Genomic DNA, 19,700 nt, shown 5'->3' with positions numbered 1-19,700 from the left:
TCTGGGACGATGGGCCGCTCTCGGGCCCTGCTGCTGGGCCCTGCGGCTCCGACCTTGCTGCTGGCTTGGACCTGTTTCCTCCTGTGTCCGTTTTAGTGCAGGTCACTGATGTCGTATTTATACAGGCAGCCGCTTGCCTTTGGAGCTGATGGCCAGTCTCCTGCGGGTTTTCGTTTTTATTTTTGTCAACTACTGTGCAGCACCCCAGTCAAAGGTCAGATTATTTTAAATTAATGCCATTTAAGGAATTAGTTGTCTAGACCACTTGACTTCCTTCTGCCTGGACGTGCGAGCACTCGGCTGTCTGCAGGAGGGCGACCTCTAGTGGCTGCTGGTGGCCTCGCAGGAGTGTCCTGTTCTCCCCGGCGTCTGAGGCCTGGGTCCTGCCCTGTGCTGGTGGGCCTGCGTACCTTTTTGGGAGAAACTCCCGAAAATGGAATTGCTACATCAGAGTCAGGTCCATTGAAAAACGTTCTGGCGGACTTGGCCAATGACCCTGCAGAAAGATAGTGCCGGGGTACAGTCTTGCAGTGGGGGACCCCCTTAGAAAATACAGGTGGGGGTTGCTGAGCCAGGTCTGATCCTTGCCGGGGTGGAAGCTGCCTTGACCGGTGGGCCCAGGTACAGTTCAGACCTGATTTCCCATCTACCCTTTGCCTCCCCTGTGGAACCTAAAAATCAGGATGGACGGTGTGGTTGGAGAGCCGGATCTGACGGTGCTGCATGCCGATTGGACCCCCTACAGCTGCGGGAAAGGCTGGGGTTTGGTTGTGTGGAGGGAGTTTCCTGAGGATCGAATGGGACTGCAGATGGGAGATGGTGTCTGTGTAAAAGGGGGGTGGGTTAGAGAGTCCTCTCCGTAAACCAGGGGAGCGTGTAGGCAAAGAGAGCTCCCAGAGGGTCGGGAGCTTCACGAGAGGGTGATCTGGGCTCCGTGTGGGGGCTTGGCCAGCATCCAGCCTTGTCCCAGTTTGCGTGTGGCACTTGGTGTTCAAAGAGAAGTTCGCAGACATTTATCCTGTAGTTGGTTGTGGTTTCTGTTCTGATTTTACCTTTTGTATGTTTTTAGACTTGGGACCTGCCATTTAATTAGCCTTTAATGTAGAGAATGGGCCTTCGGGGTGGCTAAAGTGACTTCTTTTCGGCTGCACCAGTGCCCGTGGAGTTGACACTTTGATACTTAGTGTCAGAGTAGCTCAACCTCGTATCTTAGATTCGCGATTCTTTTTCTTAAATATATTTTATTGATTGTGCTAATCCAATTGTCCCACTTTTTTTCTCCCCTTTCTCCCCCTCCCCCTCCCCTCCCTCCCGAATTAGATTAGCATTTCTCCAGCCCAGAGTAGGTCAGTGAGGACTTCCCCTGTCAGGTCCTTATCTCACTTAAGTCCAGAAACGGTGTTTTATGGCTCTCTGAAGTGTAATATTTGGAGCAGAGAAAGACTATATTGCTTGTTGGGAAATGTTTTATTTTTCCGACTCTATTGATTCTTCTGCCTGTTGACATGTCTCCTTGAACTTCCTGCCTGCGTTGGCTGAGAACTGCTTCGCAGAAGAACAAACGACTTTCTACAAAGTATAAGCCCCCTCCTCTGGATTCTGTCCATGCTTTTGTTTGCAAAGCTCCATGCAGAGCCCATGGGTACTGCAGGGTCTCTGCTGGCGGTGGGGGTGGGGGTGGGTAGGGAGGTGGCAAGCACAGCGGGAATTGGGGGAGGGGACACTGAGGGATGGCGTTCGTGGAGGGGGAGCTGCAGTGACTGTGCCCAGGGCCCCGGGGACACCAGGGCTTGCGGTGTCTGCACCGTAATTAGTCCTGGATGAGCCCTGAACCCCATGGGTGTCACCCTTTTTAACTGAGGAGAGCAGACTGGCAGCTGCTTCCAAATGGGGGGGCTGGGGGGGCTCTGACTCCACCCCGGAGGGGGGGTGAATCTACATGGATCTATAAGCACAGAGGTGGGTCCTCTGCCTCCTGCGGTACGATTCTTTTTGGTCTGGGATGGCTTCCTGCTGCTTATTTATTATTTTCTCAAGTGACCTGCCTTCCTCAGAATGCCTGCGTCCAGGTATAGGTGGAGCAGATGCTGCCTGAGTCTGAAGCAGCTGGAAGGCTCCTCACCCAGCCAGCTTGGCCCACCTTTGGGAGGCTCATCATTGGAGCACTTCTGAGAGTTAGACGCCTGTATGATAATAACAATAATAATAATGGTCACAATGTATCAAGTGCCTAGTGTGTGTGTGCCAAGCTTCTTCTCTAATCTTCACAGCAGCCCCGACCAGCTTGCGTGGTCCCCACTTAGGGACAAGGATGCCGAATGGGGATTGTGAGATTGAGTGGCTGGCCAAGGTGACGTGGTGGTACCCAGAGCAAGTCCATATGGGCCTGGTCTGGTGCCGGCCCACTGTCCCTTCTGCACCTGGCACATGTCACCTCTCAGAGAGGCCACCCTGGAGGAGGAGCACACTGGGAACCGGGCCGGAGTACAAGAGTGGGCGTCAGGGTTGACCCCCCACCAGATTAGCTGCTGAGTCTCGTCTCTGACTTGTGTTTCCCTCGGTTTCGGTTTGGGGGATGGGTCGGGACAACAGTCCCCGCATGGCCCAGGGGGAGCCCGGTTCCGGCCTACTCCCAGGACCGCCAGCACTGAACAGGTGCACGGTGAAAAATGGCTGTTCAGGTCGGTCGGTGGCCCCAGGAGACTCTGCCGGAGGCGCTGTTCAGCTTTACCATTTCCCTAGCCTGCCGAATGCGGGCTAGTAACATCTCCCAGCCTTATTTGTAACTGTGTAAATCTGGAGTTGACCCAAATGTGGCTTCGAGGATTATTTCTGCTACTTCATAGATGTGTGGCTTTTGAGAAAAGAGCTTCTTAAGCAAAATTTCAAATATACACAGAAGTGGAGAAAATAGTATAACAAAGCCCTTTCATACCCATCATCCACTTAGCTATGCAGCGTCGACCAAATGTTTAAATCTCTCCGTGTCTGTTTCTTCTTTTATAAAATTGGGATAATGACCTTCCCCTCGAGGGAGCACTGTGGAAATGAAATAAATGATAATTGATGTCCATAATAAGAACTGACACCCCATGAATGCTACTGTGGCAGGCTCTGATTCCCATGAGGCACTGTTTTTGTCCCTGTCTTATAGAAGGGGAAACTGAGGCACACACCTGCTCAGTAACTCACTCCAGGTCACAGAACCAGAAATGGCCCCACACCAGCATTTAAGTTCGGTTTGATTTCACTCCAGAGCTTTGAAGGAGGACTTCTGCAAGTATCAAAAGGGCTGTAAAAATTCCCTTCCACCCCTACCCTGCTTTCTTTAAAAATACATAAGCTTATGCCTTAATCTTACCCTAAGCTGATAAGTCCATAAATTCCTTAAAAAAAACAACAACAACACAGTTTTGAAAAGCCAAAAAGGCCAAGAACGCAGAGGCGAAGAAGGGTTGGATTCATGGGTCCTGCTGGTTCGCTTAGCCTCAGGGGTACGTGTACGGACCGGCGAGCTCAGGTCCGCGTCACGGCGGAGAGCTGCAGCCCGTGGTCACCTCGTGGTGACCTGTCTTCCTTCTCCACGCGCAGCATGCTGCAGACTTGGAGAAGAAGCAGAACGAGACAGAAAACAGGAAGTTGCTGGGGACTGTGATCCAGTACGGCAATGTGATCCAGGTAAGCCGGGTGCCCTCCTCTTCCTGAGCTGGACAGCGCGGGGTGGGGCCGGGCCACCTTTCCAGGGGACTCACTGGACGGACAGGGCCCTGCGGAAGGTCTGGCGTTGCTTCCTCCGTGGGCCGGACCCTTGGGCTTTGTGGCGCCCCCTCAGTGCGAGAACCTGTTCCTCCCGCCATGGCTGATAGTTGGAGATCCGTCCAAACGTTCTGGCAGGAAGCTTCCCCCCGGAAAAGGAGCCTGGCTGTCACAGTTATGTAACTCGCGCCCCCTGGAAGTTCCTATTTGGTGAACAGTGGCCTCCTGTGGCTTTCACCTCTGGGTTCGACAGCTGTTGCCAGAGGTGGTAGGACTACTCCTGTACCTTCAGGTAGAGCACTCGTAGAGGACAGGCCTCACGTCTTGCCTCAGGAGAGGTGAGGTGTACCTGTTGGTCTCCGGTGCCTTTAAATTTGACATGGGGACCAAACACCACCCAGGACACGGCAGCTGGGGTTCGCTAAGGAAACACGTGGGGGGCTGTCCAGAGCCAGATGTGGCCCTTTCCCACATCTTTGTCCAGTTCCCACCTCATTTTGCCCAGGCACGAAGGGTCAAAGTCATACCCATTCATGAGAACTGGACCCCTTCGGTTATCTTCGTTTTTCTCTTTGGAAGGGTATGTTTACTTCAGTTCTCTGACTGCAGACTGGACCGATGACAAAGGAGCCCCTTCCCGTCTGTGCCCGTCGGGGGCAGAGCTGTGCCGGTCAGGGACTTGGGGAAACTAGAATTGTGCATTGGTGACAGCGACCCTCTGGGCTGTTCCTCTTAGGCCTTTTCACGTAGTGCAAGTAGCTTCCCAGTCTGTTTGAAGAGTAGGTCCGGCCAGTCCCACCCCACCTCCCCTTCAGGTTTTATCTCCTTGAGTGAACAGGACATGGGACAAGTGGGCTCAGGCTCGGCTTTGTCACAGGCCAGGCCAGTGCCTCGGACCTTGGAGAGCTGACTCCCGAGTCAGACGGGAGGGTGCGGCCCGAAACAAAGACAAGAGAGGGCCTGGGGGGGCTATGAGCAGACACCCTCTGGTGTGTTCCCAATCATGCCACTTCCCAACCTGAGACTCGGGGCGAGAGGCCTTGTGGGGCATCTTGTTTGCTCAGGAGCGAATGGGGAATGAGAGTTCCTGCCGCCCAGGGCCATCGGAAGTACCAGTTGCAGGGTGACCTCTGAGTTGGCATCAGCTAGCGTTACTTGTGGCACTTCCCAGGCCTGGACCTTGGGGCCTACCTCTCAGTAACGTCAGTTTACAAACCACCTGAGTTCAGCACCTGGGCAGGTGTGTGGAGGGTCAGGGGCCATGGCCCTCAGGTGGGGGGCATGGCCTTCCCCTTTCCCTGGTGGCAGGGATGGCAGGCTCACCCGTGAGACATGTTGCTTCTCTGCCCCCACAACCCTGGCAGAGATCTGTGGCCCAACTCGAGTGTTCTAGGAACCACAGATCACGCAGGAACAGGGGTGCCGGCAGCGGGCAGTGGAGGCCGAGGATGCTGTCCCCCTCTCTCCAGAGCTGGGCAGTCTTCACCTTCCCCACTGTCTCCTCTCAGAGCCTGTTGCGTCGGGAAGCCTCAGCCACCGCCTCCCGGTCCAGACCTATTCCGAGACAAGTCCTTTCCCATCTGGCCCTCCGGTTTTTCTGTCCCTTTCCTGTGACCAGTACCTAAGAAGCAGAATAAAATGCTCAGAAATTCAAGGTGGAAGTCCCTAGCAGTCACGTTCCTTCAAATGAAAGGACTGTCCCCCGTGGGGTCACCCCGTAATTGCACTGTTTCTTGGGCTCAGCAATGCCCTTCCCTAGCTGTCCCCCCATGTCAGGGTATTCAGACAGCTGCTCCTCAGCTCCCGGGCCCGGGGTGAGGCCCTTCTCCCAGCCCACATGGTGCCTGCCGGCAGCCGGTGGTGCCCTCGGCCAAGGCTGTGCTGGGAAAACGAAAACAACTCTTCCTCGACTTCTGCACCTTTGCTCATTCTCCCTTCTTTTCCTTACATCACTGCCCACCTCAGGCACTCCTGTGGTTCTCCAACGTCACAACTAGCTCAGGGGTGGGAGGGAGGTTTGATCCATATTTTATGTGACTGGGAGGAACGGGAGATTCAAAGGCTCGCTGAATCCCAGCATGCTCTCCTGGGGTTCTCAGCTCCTGCATCTGAAAAGCAACAAATACCTGACGGTGAACAAGAGGCTGCCGGCGCTGCTGGAGAAGAACGCCATGCGGGTGACGCTGGACGAGGCAGGGAACGAGGGGTCCTGGTTTTACATCCAGCCCTTCTACAAGCTGCGCTCCATCGGGGACAGTGTAAGTGCCCAGTGTGGCCAGGGAGCTGTGGCCCCCTGGGCCTCCATCCATCCGTACCACAGTCGACCCGGAGAGCTTTAAAGGCAGAACCACAGGCTTCTCCTGTATGACCAGAGGCAGGCAGTCACCATGGAAACCAGTGTTTGGGAAACAGAGATGTGTGACCTAAACACAGTGGCTGTCTCTCCCTCCTGGGCGTCTGTAAACAGCGTTTGAGCGGCCGTTACCTCAGTACCTTCCAGGAGGGCAGGGACCGTGGGCAGGTGTCCGGGGCACACCGGCCTGTCTAGATGGCTAGTGGATGGGAAACGCCTCTCTGGTTTGGAAATAACCTTTATTAAGAAGGATGGAGAAAGGGGGGGGGGGGGAGAGAAGGTTGTGGGATTATCTCCACCTCGTTTGAAATTAGAGACGATCCAGTCTGTGTGAGCTCCCCCAAGGCATCAAGCTGAAAATCGGTGAGCCTCACCCTTAGGGACCCGTGAGGTCCAGTCTTCCCCTTCCCTGAAATAACACAAGACCAGGCGCTTGGCTCTGAATTTCATTTTCAGCGAGGTCTTAGCTTTCCTGTCCCGCAGGCCTGCCTGCTGGGCTGAGCCATCCTGGGGAAGGGGAGGCGGGCTCGGAGTGTCGTCCTTGTGGGTAGTTGTGTCTTTCCACTCGCAGGCCCCGAGATCAGCGTAGCGGCATGCGGCTGTCATTTTAGAAAGTGGGGTAGAATGGAGAGTACGGGCTGTGTCCCACATGGGGAGGATAAGCATCAATTGGGGGGGCTCTTGTTTGTCCTAAGTGCGGGTGTCAGTAGCTGCGGAAGTGCACGCAGACACACACAATGCACACACACACGTGTCCGTGTGACGGGCCCTCGAGGAAATGTGCTTCTCAGTGTGGCTTGTACTGAAAGGAGTGTGAACACCTTCACACCACACCTAAAATACACCTTTGTTTTTTCAAAGTCCAAGATTCCCCTTGGGGGCAGCCTTCTCCTGAGACCTTGCTGGCACTGTTGATGCATGTCTGTGACCACGTGAAAGGGGGCCTTGGCAGCTGACATCCATGCTGGTCTTGCCATCACTCAGGCTGGGCAGGGAATGTAAGGTCACAGGGCGGCCTGCCCTGCTGGCCCAGACGCGCCACAGCCAGGGGGCATTCTGAGGACACCCTGCTGCCCTCTACCCAGGACTCCTGACCTGCCTTGTGACAAGCTGTTCTGGCCCTTTCCTTTCCAGGTGGTCATAGGTGACAAGGTGGTCCTGAACCCCGTCAACGCTGGCCAGCCGCTGCATGCCAGCAGCCATCAGCTGGTGGATAACCCCGGCTGCAACGAGGTGAGTCTGGAGGCCCGGGCACGGCCGGAGGGGCAAGGGGCACGAGCAGGCCCTGGGGCCACAGCCTGTCCCTGCTGATAGTGGCTTCAGCAGTGACGTGGGCCAGTGTGCCTGCTCTGCACGCAGGGAAGCCGAGGCCTGTGTCAGGGCCGCCCAGGAGGCTGTGCAGGGCTGTACAGCGGGTGGGGGGTGCGGCTGATTGTCACTCCAGGGCGCAGTTTTCGGTGACTTAATGTCACTGGGGGATCCTTTTGCAGTTGAAGCCGTTGGAGGGAGCCTCTCACCAAACTTCCCGGCCCAGGGGCTCCTTGGTCTCTGACTCGTCCTCTCAGAGAGAGTGCCTGTAGCTCATTTCCAAGAAGGACATGCTGCCAGCTAGAGGGAGCCCCGCTTTTGTCAATACATCTCCTTAGCGTCTCATTTGTCGAGGATGGGACACAGGACAGTGACGATGGGGACAAGTAATTGGTGGTTGAGGGAGGAAGGGCACAAGCTCTTGAGCCCAATAGGTGCAGGTTCCAGTCCCAAATGTGACCCGCAGCTCTGGACCGTAGATTTGTCGCCCCGGCTGCCCGGGCATCAGTGTTCTGTCTCTGCCATGGGCGTGGAGACCCCCCTGCCTTCCTGACGAGGCTGAGGATGGGGCTGCAGCGGGCAGTGAGGAGGGTCCCTGACCTCGCAGGGCGGAGGCACTGGGCGCGCTCTGCCTTTGTAGCCCGTCCCATTTCACAAGCACACGTTTTCTCTGGGCCTTGGCTCGCTGGCGGCAGAAGCAGCGACCTGGGGAAAGGGCGGCTGTCCTGGAAGGAGGCGTGGCTCCCGTGGTGCTTCCAAGCTCACGCCGAGACAGGGCGCCCTTTCCTGCCCAACGCTTCCGGTGGGTCAGTGGCACCCATGGGGCCCAGGACCGCAAGGGTGCCGGGCTGCAGGGTGTGGGGCGGGAGGACGGGATCGCGGCGAGGGGAGCGTGAAGAAACAAGTCTGGCTCTTTCCAGGTCAATTCTGTCAACTGCAACACCAGCTGGAAAATCGTCCTGTTCATGAAGTGGAGCGACAACAAGGAGGACATCCTGAAGGGGGTGAGTGCGGGCTGGGCAGCCGGCGGGGCAGCGGCCCCAGCCTGACTGAGACTCATTGTCCCTCCTCCCGCCGTGTGCGCCCAGGGGGACGTGGTGAGGCTGTTCCACGCCGAGCAGGAGAAGTTCCTCACCTGTGACGAGCACAGGAAGAAGCAGCATGTCTTCCTGCGAACCACCGGCCGGCAGTCAGCCACGTCCGCCACCAGCTCCAAAGCCCTGTGGGAGGTGGAGGTAAGGAGGGGTGGGGGGCTGGGGGGTCTGTGGCAGCAGCAGCAAACCACGGCCAGGTCCTTACACCCACCTCACTCCCTGGTAGCCCCCGCTCCGCAAACACACACACACCCCAGTGCTGCCGGGGGCTCCTGGGGCAGAAATAGCATCTCCTTCGGAACCAAGCTCAGCAGAAACTGGGGGTTTCTTCCTCTGGTCCATCATCTCTTCCTTCTCTTCTGTCCCTTGCCGTTTCTCTGTCTCAACCACACGCACTCACGTGCCCCCCCAGCCTGATACCTGGGCACTGGCACGTCAGGGATTGGATGGGAAAGTCAGCGCCGGATAACGGGGCGGTTAAGGTGGTAAGAGGCCCATTCCCCGTGCTCTGCAGGCTTAGATGATGGCGGGAGAACTTCGGGTGGAGGGGAGGGTTCGGGAAGACTTCCTGGAGGAGGCAGTGTCTGTGCTGGCGCTGATGGGATGATATGTGTTTCCGGAATAGGCTCCTCACGTGAGACAGTGGCGTGGAATTGGAAATGGGAGACAGCCTTGGGGTGAAATGCAGTAACTTGGGAGCTGGGGATACGTGCTGAAAGTAGAACTGCTTTCAGGGACCTGCGTCTGTGGGGTCTCCTGTCCAGGCTGCGGGGAGCTAGGCTGTCATTCACAGGGGGGAAGGAGCTTGGAGAGTTGCTTTCATCAGGGGAGGAGCATAACCCAGGTGCTGTTTGGGGACGATGGGTGACCTGCCCATCATGTGGCCACTGAGAGAGGACGGAGACCGGACCGTGGGACCAAGAAGCAACTGACCTGGTGGGTTTGCGGTAGAGGGACCGGGCCTGAGCTGCAGGGGACTCTGCCCCGCCCCTGACGTCCTCCTGCAGGTCCAGTTCTCTGCCTCAGCTGGCCACCTCACTTCCTCCCTCGCTTCAGCTGTTCTATGTCTCTATCGAGATCTAGCAGAGCAGAGATAGAGGGCCCAAAACTCGACGAGCTTTACGTACCAGCCACGTACCCAGAACAGGAAACAGGACTCGAGCAGCACCCACGGGGTTCCTGGGAGCCTGTGTCCAGGCAGCTGCCTGATTACCTCCCCACCCCCCATCCAGGGACTGGACTTGTCTGTTCTCGAACTTCTCGTGAATGGAAGCATGCAGTACTTAGTTTTTTTGTTTTTTGTTTTTTTCTTTGGTCTTTTCCCCCTTTACTCAGCGTAACGACTTGTGATTCATTCACGATGTTACATGTATCAACATTTCATTCCTTTACACTGCTGAGCACTGTTCTGCCCCCCACAAATTCCAGCCATCCCAGTCTCCCTAAAGTCTGATCTACCCCCTCAACTTGGTGGGACCCGTGTCCCCTGCTTGGGTTCTCCTTCGTAACGCTGCCAACCCATGAGGGCCTTCAGGAGGGAGCCGGACAGTCACAAGGCCGCCTGTGTCCCCTTTCTCGGCGGTCATGACTGCACGCCTGTTGCCCACCCCCTGAGCACACTCACTTCCCACGGTGCACCCAGCTGTCCAGTTGTCTGTGGCAGGTTCCCGTCAATCGTTCACGTCACCAGCCTCCAGTGATCCCTTTGTGACTGGCAGCGGGAGCTGGGGCTCCAGGCGTGTCGGGTTGTGCTCACAGGCTGGCGGGCGTGTGTCGCACACGAGCTCCACGCACAGGCGGCTCCCACAGCCTCGCAAAGCTCCTCCTTACCTGCCGCGCCCCCTGGGGCTGAGCTTCAGCATCTCAGCTGCTACTCCGTGAGGACTGGGGCAGATCAAATGAAAACCGTGGAACCGTTTACGACAGCCTCCTCCTGTCCCGAGAAGCACGACTTAGCAATTCCTCACGGTTGCATTCCCACATTACGTCCGGCACTTAGCAGGGGTTTGTTGGAAGGTGCTGGGTTTTCTCCACTAAAATGTCACTGCGGGACGATGACTTGTGTGCGACGTCTCTGCTGTGGTGGTGTCCTGGCACGGGCTGACCCTTCCTCCACCTGACCGTTCCTCCTCCGCTTACAGGTAGTCCAGCACGACCCGTGCAGGGGAGGAGCGGGCTATTGGAACAGCCTCTTCCGTTTCAAGCATCTGGCCACCGGGCATTACTTAGCTGCAGAGGTAAGTGGCACCTTGGGATTTTTCTCTGTCAAGCTGACGTGTCCCCTTTCCTCCCTTCCCTGCAGGCGCTGGGTAGTTGGGGGCTTAGGGTGATGCTCCGACATCTTGCTCCTCCTCCCGCTCTCCCGTTTCCTCTGCCTCCCTTCCCCACTCACAGACAGCAAAAGGTAACGAGGCCTAACTCGTCCAGTCCTTCAGGGGGTTCGCAGCAAGATGTGGGGAGAACGTGAGTCGGAAGACTGGGCTGTTCCGGGGATGTGAGCTGCAGCTCCTGGCGCGGCGCGGTGCTGCGCATCGAGAGTTGCCGAGAGATTAGGTTTATTTCAAGAACGAACGCTAATCCGGGCCGAAGGCTGCTGTTCTGCTCTGCTCATTAACAGTGCTCTCCCCACATCTTACTCCCAGCCCTGCTCCTGGCGGGAACGAGCGGGACGCGGCATGTCGAGCTGCGAGCGCTCAGACAGGAAGAATCAGGCAGCTTCGTGAGGCATGTGGTTCTCAGCATGCGTGGAACAGACGGGGCCTGACTAGTGTATCCAGGGGAGTGTCAAATTCAAAGAAATTCACTTCACCTTTAATGTCTGCTAGGGGGTTTTGAAGGAAGGCGAGACCCAGTGCTGAAGAACAGGAGGAATGAATTGGTATCTTTTACTTTTTGTGCCAAATGAAGGAGCCGTCCTCCTGTGTGACAGGTGTGGAGGTTTCCTCTGCTCTGCCGGCCGGAGGACGTGCGATGCACATTCCTCTCACGTTCCAGTCGCACATCCGGTGACACCCCCGTTGTCCCGGGCCAGCGTGGGGACCGCTCCCAGATTCCCAAGCTGGAGCGAGGCCGGCGGCGCTGCTCCTGCAGCTGACCCCGCGAGGCCTGAGTCTCAGGCACTGACCCCGGGATGCCGACACTCGTATGAACTGTCGACTTCGCCCCATTTCAGAACTGGCCATCGAGACCCAGTTGGCACTTGCCATGGAGCCCCAGGGCTCTCGGGACCCCACTCGCCCGCCGTGAGAAGGGCCGGCGACGGGGCCACCCACGGCTGGGGTGGCTGCTGCGTGCTGGGGCGAACGTAGCTCTGGAGGCCACGGATTGTTCCTGTCTCACTAAAAACAAGCAGCGTGGTTGGCGACTGGATACTGCTCTTTTTTTTATCTCTGGCTTTTCACTGTCGTGTAGCTCGTGACCTTGTGGCGTCCCGCTGTCCACCCCAAGTGCCTGTCCCTCAGGGACTGGGAGGCTGTCCGTGTGTGGTGCTCACGTGGTGTGTCTCGTGGTGGCATGCTGGTTTCGTGACCAGAGGGAAGGGACGAGGGCCCGGCTGCTGAAAGGTGCCCGCGGGCCTTGCCGTGTCCTGCAGGCGGGCCGAGTGCTTGAGAAGTCGTGGATGCCTTAATTTCCCGCTGATTCTTTTCCGTCAGGCAGACCCAGACTTTGAGGAGGAGTGCCTGGAGTTTCAGCCCTCAGTAAGTATGGACAAGAGCTCTTGTCTTCCTCCCGTAGGGTGAGGCCGACTTCCGCAGCCCCCCTGAGAAACTGTTGCCGCCTGCGGTCGCTGAGTGCTGGGGAAGGGGAGGCCTGGTCTGCTTTCCTTGAGGGCTTGTGTGTCTCCCGTGTCCTGATTGGTTCAAGAGCCCGTCCTTGGTTCAAGAGCCCGTCCGTCAGGACGCTCTGTGTGTGCTTAGTCAAGGGGCCGCCTCTAGGTTGCTGGCGGTCACCGTACCTCCTGGGAGACTCCTAGGTTGGTGACAGTGATGGCCCTGTAGGAGCCAGCCTTTTGCAAACAGAGGTCCTCTTGCTGTTGATCTTTTTCCGTGCCTCATTCGGGATTTTCCAGGAATGTGCGCGTGAGGTGGATAGTGTCATTTAGCCTGTGGAGGTGACACAGGCAGCCCGAGGCGCCTGACCTCCGAGCCACCCTGAATTGTCCAACGGTCCGTTCTTGCTTTCCGCAGGGTCAGAAGTAGACTTCTCGATGTGCATAGGAACTTTAATGTGGGTCAGATCCAGGCCCCCTGGATCCTTCTCTGGAGGCACCGGAGTGCCCACGGGGACGGGTTGCAGAGGGCCGTGGGCGTGCGGCACAGGAGAGGCGGGCGTGAATGAGGCCGTTTTCTGGGGTGCGCTCCCTGCTGGTCCAGGCCTCACAAAAGCTCACGCACTTGCTGCTCTGACGCTGCATGTCCACGTATCACGTCTGGGGTACGGCAGGTGGTATTGGGGGTATTTCCCCCTAAAACTGAACGAATTGGAGGCACATGGTTGGAGGGCGCTGGGCAGGGATCTCAGAGGAGCTGGGGCCTAGGTGTTGCATGGACCTGCCGGGGTGGGGGCTTCGCCTCCTGCCCTCTGTTCTTCCTCGGTCCTCGTCGCCCCACTCCTGGGCCCATCTGGAAGCTCCCCTCCCGTAGGGCGGGGGGCAGGAGCCCTCAGATTCCTGCCCGTGAGCAGGGCAACCTTCACACAGCTTCTCTGTGTGGTGTGAGGCTCCCTGGGGCGTGCATCTGGGCCAGGCCAGCGGTCCGTTTCCTCAGACACCTCGTCCTTGCACCGTCTTCTTCCTGAAAGGACGGTCTCTGTGACAAGCGCCCCAGGTTGTAGTGCTGCCGTGCGAGGGGACAGGAAGGGGCCCCGCGGCATCTTGCAGGGGGAGCTGATGTTCGGGGTCCGCTGCTCTGAGATGGCGTTTAGACGGCAGCCCCAGTGCCAGCGCTGTGTGGCTCGGATGGGCCGCCGTCTGCAGCTGTGGTGACTGTGCTCTTCGTGCCGGTCCAGTGACGGTCAGTCGTGCAGGTGACAGGGCCGCAGAGAGCTCAGTAATCAGCCTCTGGCGAGCCGCTCAGGGCGGTCGCAGGTCGGTGGCCTGCTCTGCAGCAGCTCTCTGGGTGCACGGCAGCAGTGCCGAGGAGTTGGGGCAGCCAGCACGGATGGCCTGCCTGTGACAGAGAGGAGGCAGGCCCGGCTTGTAGGTCCCGGTCCCTCGGGGTCTCTAGGAGGTCCTCTCGCCGGGCTCTCCCGGTGCCTGTGGGCTGGTGCAGACCTTGGGCTGCTCGGCTGGGCGCTGGTCCGCATGTGGTGGAGGGTGGGGCTTGCCCTGCACCCTGAGGCCAGCAGCACAGCCCTGCTTCTGTGGACGTGTTAGCGTGGGGAGGGCCCAGCCCCCTTCCCTCACCCCGGGCTTTGGGACCTGGGTACACGAGTCCCTGAGAGGAGGCCTCTCATTCCTCTCTGCTCTCCGGTCCTGTGTTTTCCTGGCACTGGTCTCAGGGCCAGGGGCCTCCCTCCACTTTGTTGCTGTCGTCCTTCTGCATTCAGGGGCACCTGGATCCTCCCCTGGATCAGGGGAGAGAGAGAAAGGCCACAGGAGCTGGCTGGCGGCCAAGGGCCTCCTGCAGTGTGGCTATCCCCCCACTAGGTGGCAGGCACCAGCCGCTCCCCGAGTACGAGACTGCACCGTGTCTCAGCTTCCTTCCCTGACTCAGGACTTGGGATGTGGTTTTCCCGGACTTCCGGCAGGTCCCAAAATTGAGCTGTCAGCCTGTGGTGCAGCCCCATGTCTTACACAGAATCAGGTCGGGATTTATCTAGAAAGTGGTGTGCGAACACCCTCCAGGCCACAGCAGGTGCGAGAGGACGGTCAAGTCGAAGTTCTTTCTCCTGGACGGAGCTTGTGGCCGTACCTGTGGCCCTCGATGATGCCCCTCCAGTGTCGATGGGACCATGAGGCGCCGGTTTGCTTGGGAGACCCACGCAGTTGTCAGAGGCAGGAGGTTGAGGAAGGGAGGACCAGGTTGGGGCATAAAGAGGCAGCGTTTTTTCCATTGCGTGTTTTCACAGAAGGCACTGGTGGAGCAGCCTCCGGTCCTCAGGGCAGGCCAGGGAACTCAGGTCTCCCGGGCTCTCTCCTTGGCCCCTTCGCTGTCCCCTCCCTCCCATGTCCTGCACTGGAGGCGAGGCAGTGCGTCCACCTGAGCCAAGCAAGGCAGGGACACCGCAAATGTGGTTTCCCAGGAGGTGCAGGGGGACGTTACATGTGACAGTCAAACCCTTGTAGCATCCCAGCGCTGAGAGCGACCTCGAGAAGCCTTGTGGAGCAGGTGCAGGGCTGGCCACCTGCTTAAACCCTCCCCATGGTTTTAGTTTCTTAGGGACACTTTCATCATCGTCCGTTGGCCTTCCCTGAAGGTGTTTTCAGTCCCGGCCAGACCCCGCGTAGCTGGGGCCCTGCCCTGTTTTGTCATGGGCTGCCCTTGGGATTAACGATGGACGTTTTTTCCAGGGCTGGTCTGACGTCTCACACACGTTTCTTGGCCACCCTGGGGCCCCTACTTACAAACACTTGGATCCAGGTTTCTCTACTTTATTTCTGCTCTTCGGAAGTAGCTGCATCCTCACTGCCGGGCGGTTTCACGCAGGTTCCCACAACAGCCCGTGCGCGAATCCACGGGAGGAGTTGCTCAGGCTGCTTCTCCTCAAACCCCCTCCGCTGCTGGACGAGCTCACGGCTGCCCTGTGTCACTCTGCCCCTGGCCAGCGGTGGGCAGGTGGGCTGGCCCCCACTGTTGACACATTTCTGTCGCCACCCGACAAGAAGGGAGAGCGTAGCTGTTCCCAGCATGGATGGCCGGCGCCCGTATCGTGTGACCGTGCTGAAATGCGGGCACTCCGCCCGCCAAAGCTCACACAGTGTCTCCGCCTCTTCCTGCTCCTGTGGCCCATGCAGGGTTCGGGGCGCAGTGGGACTAGCGCGCAGCCCCCTTGACTGGTCCTTTTCCTCCCCAGGTGGACCCCGACCAGGACGCCTCTCGAAGCAGGCTGCGGAACGCCCAGGAGAAGATGGTGTACTCCCTGGTCTCCGTGCCGGAAGGCAACGACATCTCCTCCATCTTTGAGTTAGACCCCACCACTCTGCGCGGAGGTGACAGCCTGGTCCCCAGGTACGGTGCTCGCGTGGCTCCTCCCACCTGAGCGGGGCTCCTGGAATCTTCCTTGGAGATTTTGTACAGAGGTTGGTGAAGGATTTGTCCTGACTGCCCATCGGAATGGCGTCTGAGTTTTTTGCTCACCGGTTGAGTTCTCAGTGGCGGGATAAGCCGCTAAATGTGCTCTATTTAGATCAACAAGCCAAACCTGAAGCTGAAGTAGCTCAGGGTTGTCTTTCCTTTACTGTCTTCCTCTGCCAAAGCTGAGAGACCGCTTGGTCAATTGAGTAAACAATTGCAAAGAAATTCAGGAAAGGGAATGCTTGGAACTCAGTGCAAAGTCAATTTTATTGTATTTAGAAGTCAGACTGGTCTTTTTGGTTACTTTATAAAATTTAACTCTTAGTTTTATAAGAGTGCATTTTGGGGTAATAACTGGACCGGAAGCAGACAGGACAAAAGCTCGTGCTTAACAAAGTCAGCAACAGTCAGCCCAATAACTGCTAACCCTTTCTGAGTGCTAACCTCACGCCATGCCCAGCACCGAGTGCTTCCCTGGGCTCTGGGATTCCATCTTCACAAAGGCCCCTGGGGGACGGGTATCACTATTCACCCCGTCGTATGAATAGGAAATCTGAGGCTCAGAGTTTGCACAGCTCTTCACAGGTCAGCGAGTTCCATCCCAGAGCCCCCAGACCTTACACGTTTAGGCCAAACAGGGTCGAGCGGGCAGTTCTGACGGTCAGCAAAGCGTGGGTGGGAATGGCTCTCCCAGGTCCCTGTCCGAGCAGTCCTTTGCGCTTCTGTTCCTTTGTCTCCTCGCCGCTTCCTGCTCAGCCCGAGCCCGGCTGTGAACCTGGTAGCTGCAGGTGGGCGCTGTCCGGGCTCCAGGAGAACCTTCTCGTGCCGGCTGCTATCTCTCTTCCTCGGCCTCACCGTGCAGGGCAGCGTCCACACCAAAGGGGACCTTACAGTGTGGAAGGGCTTCCCACCGTCATTCAGGAAATGATTGCTGGGTGGCAAGCCCCTTAAGAATCCGGGGAGAGCTGGAGACGTGTTCCCACAAAATCCCAAGTCTGTGCACAGCTCCGCGGACTCCAGGTTCGCCCTGAGCCTTTGCTGCTTTTAAATAACAGCATTTCACAGTGCTGAACTCACTGGTTTTCAGTGGAGGAGCGAGTGGAGCAAACATCACCATCGGTTTAGGACAGTTTCACCCCCCAGAGGGGCCCGTGCCCCGTAGCAGCCCCTCTCCCTTCCCCAGCGCCAGCCCAGCCGCCAACCCCCGCCCCCCCGCCCCCACCACTGTTGGTCTCTGTTGAGCTGCCGGTTCTGGGCAGGTCATGGACTTTTGTGACCAGCTTCTTTCAGCCAGTTGTAGCACGACTAGCCCTGTATTTCACTCTGTTGCCGAATGATGTTCCTTTACACGGTTACATACACCTCGGTGTGCCTATCTTACCCGCTTACTAGTTGAGGGTGGTTTGCCCCGTGGGCTGCTGGGCACGGTGCCGCTGTGCGCCCGCGCGTGCACGCTGCTGGGCACGGTGCCGCTGTGCACCCGCGCGTGCACGCTGCTGGGCAGACGTAGGTTCTCTTTCTCTCAGGTCCGTACCTAGGGGTGGAACAAGGGGGTCATCTGTAACTCTGGGTCCCAGCTTTTGAGGAACGGATGTGCCCTTTTACCTTCTTACGAGCCGTGGGTGGGGTCCCCGCTTCTCCAGCCCTTCTGTGGGGGGGGGGTTGTTTGTTTGTTTGTTTTTTAGCCATCCTAGTAGGCGGGACGTGGGATCTTGGTGATTTGCATCTCTGATGGCTCCTGATACTGCTGGTCATCTTGCTGAGCCTGTTGGCTGTATGTCTGTTGTCTTCGGGGAAATACCTATCCAGAGCCTTTGCTCCTTACTTTTTGCCCACCTTCTATTTTTAAAATGCAGAGATCTCGAATTTTGTTTTCATGCTTCAAAAAGGCTATTCCACATTCACTCATGTTTTCCCCAGGAGCGTTACACTTTCACGTTTTGCTTTACTGGTCCGTGCGGAAATGTCAGTCCTCTGTCATCCCTCACGGGGACTGGCGATGGGCCTCAGTCAACGCCCCTCACTCGCTCTCGTGCCCAGACCCCGGACGTTCCAAGACGCCCGTTCCCGGGACGTGCTCTCCGTTAGCGGTGCAGCCTCCACGATGCTGTGGGGCCGAGTGCCCGGCCTGCTGTGGTGAACGCACCAGGGTGTGTCCTGGACCGGCCCCCGGTGCTCTTCGGTTTGCATCATGCACTGCACGTGGCAGGAAGCCATTTTCACGTCCTTTCTGTTCCGATGGAACATAGTCCAGGCCGGCGGCGTTCGAAAACCGAAGTATTCCCATTGCTCAACCTTTTCTGCTTTCTCCCGTAGGAACTCCTACGTCCGGCTCAGACACCTATGCACCAACACCTGGGTCCACAGCACCAACATCCCCATCGACAAGGAGGAGGAGAAGCCGGTGATGCTGAAAGTGAGTGCGGGGCCGGACGGGGGTGGCGAGCGCAAAGTCCTGTGGCAAGAGCATGGTCACAGACAAACACGATCGTGCTGAAAGTGCTCTCTCCTGGGGACCTGGCCAAGCAAGCCAGCCCGGGGCTTTTGAAATAGCCAGAACCTTCTCTTTTCCTCCGTGACCTCTGCCCTGAAGGTCGAGCCGTTGTCTGGATTTCACGTCTGTCTGAACAGTCATTTGGGCCGCAGGGGGTCTGCTTGTGGCCTGAGGGACGTCAGACGCTGGTTGATTTTCCCCGGTCGTTGCTATTTCTGTATTTCTGTGCACTTGAATAAGCACGTTCACTTCTCGGCAGTTCTTCCAGCCCCTTCGGTTTCCCTCCCTGACGCTCACCTCCGCCTCCCCGCCGTCCCCGCCGTCCCCAGGGTCGTAGAGCGCAAATACGTGAACATAGGCGTTTTCTTTGGAAAAATGGCATGATGCTCTCGCTGTTGGGGTTTTTTTGGTTTTTTGGTGGGGGGTGATGGGGAAGTTATGGGATTTTTTTTCTTCTACTTTTACGAGCACTTTTGGGGGTACAGAAAAGTTGAGAGGCTGGTGCAGCATCCAGCCCCATAACGCTGTGACCTAGAGTCAAGAGTGGCTGTCTGGCTTGGGCACCTGGTGTGTTGGTGAGCGTGCGTGGGCTCACGAGGGGTGCATGCCCCTCTAACACACGAAGCTGTGGGTGACGGTGCTAACCCACCTCCCGCCTCACCGTTCCCTCAGCTCCGGTCTCCAGAGGTCACAGTTTTCACCATTCGGGGTGCTTGTTCCAGACGTTTTCCTGCTGAGTTGCTTTTATCTGCAGGGGAGCCCCCAGCCCTGCAGATTGCCCCGGGCCCTGCGCACACCAGGTTTGCTGTCCCCTCTCAGCCCACACGGCGGCCCTCAGAGACCATCCTGTGTTTCAGATTGGCACATCCCCCGTGAAGGAGGACAAGGAAGCGTTCGCCATCGTCCCAGTGTCCCCTGCCGAGGTCCGGGACCTGGACTTCGCCAACGACGCCAGCAAGGTGCTGGGCTCGATCGCGGGGAAGCTGGAGAAAGGCACCATCACCCAGAACGAGAGGAGGTGAGGGCCCCGCCCCCCGAAGGCTGGACAGCTCCTGCTGCCCTTGGGGACTTCTTGGGTCCCTTGCGGAGAGAGCGCTGAGCAGCTAAGTGTGGGGGCAGCGGGGCTTAGCGTGGGTGGCTGGACTGGCCTGTGGTGTTCAGGTAACAGTCTCCTTTGCGCTCCCTTTCTCGAACGTCCGTGAGGCTGCAAAGATGCTCTCTCTCTGTCTCCAGCGCGTCTCTGGAGTGAGCTTACTAAATACCAGGGGTTGAGGACCTTACGATAGAAACTTTGAAGGCCAACAGTTTCCAAAGGGGATAATCTCTCCACGGACACAAGCGTGTCATCTGTATTTCCCTCTGATTGGTCACTGGCCTGATGTCAGCTTTGAGGAACTTGGGCAGAACGGGTCTGCTTTCAGTGAAATGGTTCCTTCAGCCAGGGGGCAGCCCCCCAGCTG

At 57.7% G+C, this 19,700-nt stretch overlaps 1 protein-coding gene across 5 annotated transcripts in view; it reads left to right on the top strand.

Moving 5' to 3' along the window:
* The window catches only part of ITPR1 (inositol 1,4,5-trisphosphate receptor type 1), a 209,359-nt gene that overhangs the window by 65,019 nt on the left and 124,640 nt on the right, over window positions 1-19,700 (top strand). For 4 of the 5 annotated variants that reach the window (XM_045199754.3, XM_053929774.2, XM_053929775.2 and 1 more), the window contains exons 5-14: window positions 3,592-3,678; window positions 5,856-6,014; window positions 7,244-7,342; window positions 8,338-8,421; window positions 8,506-8,652; window positions 10,653-10,748; window positions 12,165-12,209; window positions 15,526-15,680; window positions 18,063-18,162; window positions 19,098-19,258. In XM_045199754.3, the coding sequence (XP_045055689.1) occupies window positions 3,592-3,678; window positions 5,856-6,014; window positions 7,244-7,342; window positions 8,338-8,421; window positions 8,506-8,652; window positions 10,653-10,748; window positions 12,165-12,209; window positions 15,526-15,680; window positions 18,063-18,162; window positions 19,098-19,258 (1,133 nt within the window). The remainder of the gene's footprint in view (window positions 1-3,591; window positions 3,679-5,855; window positions 6,015-7,243; window positions 7,343-8,337; window positions 8,422-8,505; window positions 8,653-10,652; window positions 10,749-12,164; window positions 12,210-15,525; window positions 15,681-18,062; window positions 18,163-19,097; window positions 19,259-19,700) is intronic. The other variant, XM_045199755.3, reaches the window with a different exon arrangement.

This window comes from Desmodus rotundus, chromosome 8 (genome assembly GCF_022682495.2).
Source record: "Desmodus rotundus isolate HL8 chromosome 8, HLdesRot8A.1, whole genome shotgun sequence".
Lineage (NCBI taxonomy): Eukaryota > Metazoa > Chordata > Mammalia > Chiroptera > Phyllostomidae > Desmodus > Desmodus rotundus.
Note: the sequence above shows the minus strand (reverse complement) of the source record. Positions and strands in the feature narration are given on the sequence as shown.